The sequence below is a fragment of the Phoxinus phoxinus genome (genome assembly GCF_949152265.1).
Source record: "Phoxinus phoxinus genome assembly, chromosome: 17".
In the NCBI taxonomy this organism is placed as follows: domain Eukaryota; kingdom Metazoa; phylum Chordata; class Actinopteri; order Cypriniformes; family Leuciscidae; genus Phoxinus; species Phoxinus phoxinus.
Genome location: NC_136892.1, coordinates 7,538,349 through 7,545,937, shown reverse-complemented (window position 1 = coordinate 7,545,937; position 7,589 = coordinate 7,538,349). Strand labels below are relative to the sequence as shown.

Genomic DNA, 7,589 nt, shown 5'->3' with positions numbered 1-7,589 from the left:
AAAAAGAAAATAGAAAAAAAAAAAAAAGTATCCTGTAGAACTAGATCCTTTACCCCATTGAATTGCTGTTAGAGTGATGAGACTTGAAATGGGCATTTATTATGAATATGATAGTATGGCTCCAAAAAAAAGACAAAAATGACAAAATCAAAAAAAAAAAATGTGTTGGGGGAGGGTGGCAAATAGACGGGTTAGATGTGGGTATGTGAGCTATGGCTGTGGCAATGATAATGTAGTTTTAAAGCATTATTGTTATTACCTTTTAAATCATTTATCCAATAAAAAAAATCTGAAAGAACAAGCATTGGGTGTCTTCATGCTTCACAGAACAACAGAAACCAAGACAATCCTCATGGATGCTACACGTTGGAGAAGACCTTTAATATAGACCATATTTCATAAAAACATATGTACAAAACTGAGATCAGAACTAAGGTTTCCCTTTCAGTCAAGTTGCATACATTGAAATGAGTGATCCCATAATTCACAAGACTGCACTGTATTTCTTACATGTGTTCAACAGCCTCAAACTGCTTCGGTTTTATGACTGGATCTTTGACATGGAAATGATGGAATACACTTCAAGTGCGGAGCAGTTTTTGGGACCAAAAGAACCTCCTAATGGGACTTGTTTTTCCTTCTCATTTGGCTACACATTTGACTTTTTAGTACACCGTTTTCATGTATAAGATAAACACTCAGTCTGTCATGTACAGTATAAGGTTAACACTTTAATGCAAGTCTGAAACAGCCATGCTCAAGTTCTAGTAATCGAGTTGTTTGTAAAATAAATTTCCACCGATCTGATATCGAATCATTTATAGATAACTGTGTTTAGCTAAATATTGAGACTGTAAAAACTAAGTCTGGAAAATAAAGGGAAAATAAGTGAATTTTTTTAACTGGCCCAGTAAGAAACATCTAAAGAACTAATGGTTAAAAATAAAAAAACTACCCTTAAACCGATCATTCGGTCTATCTACAAACAACAGTCATTTCCCTTGAATAACATCATCAGTAGAGTGGCTGATGGAATCAAACGGACACTTTCAGCCAACGGCTTCAGCGTCGAGTGTAACGTTCTGACTATTTACATTATGGTATTAAAGAAAGATACTGCCAGGGGATTGGAAAAGCCCTGGAAAATCTCCTAGACATACAGTACCGCCACATTTATGCTTTCCTTAACAGGTCAACAAAAATAAGAAAGTGTAAATGAGACAATCTTTTAAAACTGCATTTCCAGGACGCAAGGCGTGAGGAATTGTGCAACCGCTATTCAGCAAATGAGTTGGCCCCATTTCACTGTTCGATGAGCGTTAATTAAAGAAGGCAACAGGAGAAGAATGGTTACGTCTGTTGAGACTTCACCGAGTCTTCATTTTGCTAAACGTTTAGACTAAAAAGAAAAAGGCAAGGTTGATGTTTGGATCCTGCAGTCCCCTGCTCCTATGGTGTAAAAACAATTCTTCGATCCAGCTTTGAGAAACAAGGTTAGGACCAAACAACAACAAATAGGAAAATAAGGGTATGTACTAAACATTTTATCTAATCATTTGAACGCTTTTATCTAGGATGCTGGACTAGTTTCGGTTCAGGAGCATGAGGTTTTGTCCATGTGAGACTGCTGATAAAAACACTAGTCCATCTTCTTGTTGCGTAGACGTAGACGTGCTAGATCCAGTAAATCCCGGCATGTGGGAGCAGTGTGTTGCGAGAGGATGGTCAGAGCCTTGCCGTGCAGTAAAGTCAAGGCCGTCTGGTGGCCCGTTGCCCACACTCGATACCAGGGTCCATAAAACGGGTCAGAGACAGCAGGACACAGCATGTTGTTCAAATTCACTTCGGTCAACTGGTGGGAAGCACAATACAAGATGGAGTTAGTATAGGGACACAATAACTAAACATGCATATCCAAAACATATGAACGCAGATTATTCAAGCAGAATTTGCTCCATTTCATGCTTCATTTTACGAAACGTACCAGGATGCAATTAATAGAGCAGTGCAAGTTGCATTTTCAACACAGCCACAAGGGGTGCTATAGGCCTTTATCACACTCCAACGCTTGAGAACCATAATATAACTTCTGCTCTAGCCTGTATCAGGTTATCAAGTAAGGCTAAGTATTTTGAAATAGTCAATTTAAGTAAATTGTCTTGTCAAATTTAGCCACCCTCCATTGACAATAATACAGGTGGAAATTTGATCACGCTACTAACCGGAGCCGATGTGATGAGATGCAGATTGTTATAAAAGGTCTATGACCATTAGTGAAATGGTTTTAACATCGTCTATTAACACAGTGACCCACGCAAAAACCGGAACGGTTTTGTTCTCCCTCATTCTTATCAATAAGTCTGAATGATCGTACATTTCTTAGGACTCCCAGGAATAGAAAAGTTTTGCAACAAAAAGGACAGATCTTCACAGAAGACAAAACAAAATGGAAATCCTCTCCATTTCCATTAACAGATCTGTATTCACGTAATGAGTGCTGTTTGGGACACAACAAGATAGACATAAATGCACAGGTGAAAGTTCAACGCTACACAATCCTGTGGTGTTCAGTACAATGCTTATGTGAATCTGGAATTGGTTTGAAAAGTGAATTATGCCTAAATGTCTCGGTTCTAACTGAACTTTAAACTATGCAAATACTTATTACGCCAATTTCCAAATTCCTCCAACTCAAGCAGAATTGAAAGATTCACTGACACAGAAAAAGTGTTTCTGTGCTGTTGCAATGTTGCAAGTTTAAATCAAAGCAGAGAAAAAAAAAAGGAAGTTCTGCAAGAAGGGAATTTTTGGAGAGCACAGAAAAAGCTACAGCAACAACGACCAAGCATGTGCTCAACTTTCAAGACCTTCTGCACAAACTTCTGAGACTTCTTGTGAGATTATCCAGATCTTCTTCCACAGCTTGTCTGTGCTCCAGGAGTTCAGCGTTCCTCAGTCTTATTGTTTAAATGGAGTCCAGCTCTTCATTTCCGTTGCAAAGCGACCCAGCACTACCGGTGGACGACATCTTATCACATGTCCGAGCGGAATGCAAATAACACACTAATGCCGAGGTCTCTGGAAAGAGGTTCGGTATTAATTTGGTACCAACTGTGAGAGCAACTCGATTCTGGAGCGGTGTGAGAAACTGCTGAATGACTGGTGCTGGGCAGACCACAAACCCTTAGCAAAGGCATGTAACAAATCATACATGCATGTAGAGTTCATATATATGAGAATATATCAGAAATCCTTCTAATATAGGTGCTCAATAAACATTTCTTATTATCAATGTTGAAAACTGTTTTTGCTGCTTAATATTTTTGTGCAAACCATGAAGTGTGGGGTAATATTTAAAAAGAAAATAATTAAACCCTTTTGTTCAGCATGGATCTATTAAATGTATTATAAAATGTAAAAATATAAATATTTTTGCTGTTTGTCTCTTTTAATCATGAAAAAACAAAAACAATAATTGAGCGCTAAATGTAATTTATAATTAATTTAGCTAGTTATTTTAAATGATCACAATATTGATTTGATCAAATAATGCAGCCTTGGTGAGCATAGGATACTTCTTTTACAGATTTTTTTTTTAATTACTCAACTTTTGACCCTTAGTGTAATGGTGAGAGCACACATTCACCTTTCTGTGTCCAAATAATCGAGCAGCTTTGAGCGAGACCATAGAAACCCACTGTGGTCACAGCACTCAACATGTGTTCTCTGTACAGCAACTGTCCAGGAACAGCCATAGACATATTTAAGGACATTTTCAGCTTATTCATTCATTACTTGATAGTTGATCATCTTGCTTGTTGTGCAAGAAACTTTAGTAATGAAGGCTATATTCAGACATACTATACTAACATATTGTACTAGTTACTATTGTCATATATATAGTATGAATATATTATGCACATTATGCAATCTGATTATGCACATTATGCAATTTGAAATATATAAAATACCAAGATAATCTACTACATTCATTAAAATGACCAGTAAACAACAGACTGTTAGAATGTTGTGTCCCACAATGCATCTGACTTGATATTCCACTTGAAGTGATGAATTGACATGTTATTTGATTAGACTGCCAGAATTTGACATTTTTACACAATATTGGATTAAAAATGCTAAATAACCACTTGCTGAATTAAACACATAATGTGATAAGGTGGGAAGCATGCAGTGTGTCTATGTAAGGCAAGTATTCAGTAAGTAGTAAGCTAGTATTCCATATTTAACAGAAATACAAAGACTAGTCTGCTATTCTGGATTCTGCGATAGCGATTGTGAAGTTGATTGTCGTACCATTCCAAGGCCCTGGAGGAATAGAAAGTGGTAGAGGAAGAGGATTCCTGAGGACAGCAGCGCCCACCACATGTCACCCAGCGGCTCTGGCTTATACACACCTGACGAACAAGACATGACACACACGTTAAAGATACAATGTAAAGTGCTGGATCACTGATTTATTTTCATGACCTGAAGGAATAATCTGGGTTCAGATACCAAGTACCAAATCTGTTACCACACAGAATTTCAACTTCAAGTCCTTCAAAATAAAAAGAGATCTATAGGGTAATGATGGTAATAATTACAGAGTTTTTGAAGTAAAAAGTTAAAGTGAGCTTCATTCCCTGATAGATTTGGGCAAAAAGGCCCACAGTGACATGTTTTCATTATATGTAATAATTATTACTATTCAGGGGATTACTATATAATATTTCCATAAATTATAAGTGTATCTCATATATTATTCATTATTACCTACAGTCAAACTGGAGAATCATTCAATCAGAATAATCTACTACTATTATGATATATCAACTAAAAATATAGGCCTGTAGGCAATATAATGTAATTCAGAAGAATGATCTCTTAGACTTTATTTTTTCTTTATTTATATATCTTTATATATTTATGATCTCTATTATACATTTTATTTTTCTTATACATTATCAATCCTTCTTTCACAAAAAAACTAATTGTACATTATCAATCCTTCTTTCACACCAAAAATAATAATTGTACATTATCAATTCTTCTTTCACACCAAAAATAATAATTGTACATTATTAATCCTTCTTTTACAAAATAATAATAATTGTACATTATTAATCCTCCTTTCACACAAAAAAATAATTGTACATTATCAATCCTTCTTTCACACAAAGAATTGCTATCCCAGAAACTGTGGAGCTGTAGTTGTCCAGTCTGAACATTAGAAGACACTACAGGTTTACTTATTTCTCTCAGAGCGCCATTGCTTCACTCATGTATCTTTTACTCATCAACTAAATGTACATTTATTTAGCAATGACAATTTTGAAATGTTGATGTCAGAATGGCACTTCATGTTCCCAGTCACTGTTATAAAAAGAAATCAATGAATCTTAAAGAGGCATAAACACGAGAAACGCTAGTAATACAACGTTTTAGCCATCGTTCAGGATAGTACAAGCTAGAATAAGGGAGTGAATTAAATAGTGAGAGCACAGACAAAGGAATAGTGAAAGCGGTAGTAAAATATAACTGTTTTTTAGGAGGCTACAGTACAGCTCACGGAAGAGACGAGTCTTCAGCCGTTTCCTCAAAACTGTGGCGGAGATCTGCAATTGGTAGAGCTCTATAAATAACGTGCTACTGATTTCAATAGTATTTACATCGCTCATTTTTCAACTGAAAGACAGGGAAGCTAAAATTACATTGTGGTGCACATGTGGACAATGGAAGATAGAATCATGTGGGGTAAAAGGGTCCAGGGGTGTATTCCAGAAAGCAATATTATTTTACCGTCAAACATAGCCTGAACTCTCGGTTGATTGGTCATTTGGAACCAAATGGTCTTGATATGCTGGTTCCAAAAACGCACCCGGGAGGAAGTTCATCCAACTCAGAGTATGTTCATGGTTTACACACCAGACATTTTCAACAAAGCGGCGAATCACCATGGAAACGGACGCGAAAAAGCGTGCCATACTACTTCTTTTGTTAAATGCTGATTTACATACTTAAATGCATATTTTATTTTGTGCACCACCTATGATTGTTCCAATCCAATCTGATTTCTGACCTGTAAAGCTCCAAATCATAATCATACACTGTTTGCTCGTTGGCCAGAGGAGAACTGCCCCCCGACTGAGCCTGGGTTCTCCCAAGGTTTTTCTCTCCATTCTGTCACCTGATGGAGTTTTAGTTCCTTGCCACTGTCGCCTTTTTTGCCATTGGCTTTTGGTTTGCTTAGTTGGGGACATTAAATTTAACATTTAATAACAATAATATTGATCTGCCTGCATTGACACCATTATATGAGAACTGAACTGAGCTGGACGATGACATCACGTTTTTCTCCAGAGCGGCTATATATATATATATATATATATATATATATATATATATATATATATATATATATATATATATAAAAGGAACTAAATTAACTTTTTTACAACAAAAATTAAACAAACTTTGTTGCATTATTTTTCTGTTACCACTGTAAAGCTGCTTTTTAAACAATCTATATTGTAAAAAGCGCTATATAAATAAATGTGACAACCTATTTGGTGGTTGTGCAATCATTTTTCAATATTTTCGTCAATATATTCAATATCACTGTGAATAAGAACTATATTGTTTGTTTGAAGCTAATTATATAATAAAAAGAAAGACTAATTAAACTAAATACATAATATAGCTTAATATAGCTAAGCTGGCAAAGATAACATGACTGTATAAGTTTATTTTTTGTTGTCATTTTGCTTCCACATTGCTTCAAATGTAAGATATATCATATATCAGATCATATCATAGAAATACATTTTAGCATAGAAAAATTTAATAAAAACAAAACATCTGAATGCAGTTCAACGATGTGTGAGATGAGAATTATATAGCTATATATTCCAATAAAATCAACATTATCTGGTTTAAATAGCGCTTTATATATAACTATAATATTGTGCACAATCTGTTACGCCCACTGGAGCCTCATCAATAGATCACGCATGTGCTGAACACCTCTGAAGTAAACTAACCCTGAACACCTGTGAAGTAAACTAACCCTGAACACCTCTGAAGTAAACTAACCCTGAAACATGAGCTGCTCAGGAACATGTTATGTTCAGAGAGTAAGTTGCTATGGCTACTTATACCCTGAAAGCTACCTTCATTTTTGGAACCAAAAGTTAAGATTATCCGATTACTTTCCCTTAAACACACCCGGGATTGTCATATAACCTGCTTTCTGGAATACCCCCCAGTACCAAACTTCAGAAACTCACCTCCTTTTCTGAAGAGGTAGACAGGCACAAGATACAGCATGGAGTGTTGAATATAATAGATCTCCTTTTCAAATGGAAGCTGTGAAGGGGAAAAAAGTATGTTTAGATAACAAAAACATACCTTGCATTCTAGCCTTATTTGGTGTCAGCATGTTTCACTATTACTACTGTCTATGCTTATGCGATAAGCATCTAAACAAACAGCTAAACCATTAAAAATATAGTATCGATGCAAGCAGTGATGACTGGCTCGAGCACTATGGGGCCATCGCCACCTGGCGGCTCTAGGAAAACAATAAA

General features: G+C 35.8%; 1 protein-coding gene across 1 annotated transcript in view; it reads right to left on the bottom strand.

The window, feature by feature from the left end:
- The window catches only part of tmem164 (transmembrane protein 164), a 48,155-nt gene continuing 40,566 nt past the window's right edge, over positions 1–7,589 (bottom strand). The window contains exons 4-6 of the mRNA XM_079585628.1: positions 7,290–7,368; positions 4,318–4,418; positions 1–1,852 (exon numbers count right to left, since the gene is read on the bottom strand). Coding sequence (XP_079441754.1) covers positions 1,640–1,852; positions 4,318–4,418; positions 7,290–7,368 — 393 coding nt within the window. The 3' untranslated portion in view covers positions 1–1,639. The remainder of the gene's footprint in view (positions 1,853–4,317; positions 4,419–7,289; positions 7,369–7,589) is intronic.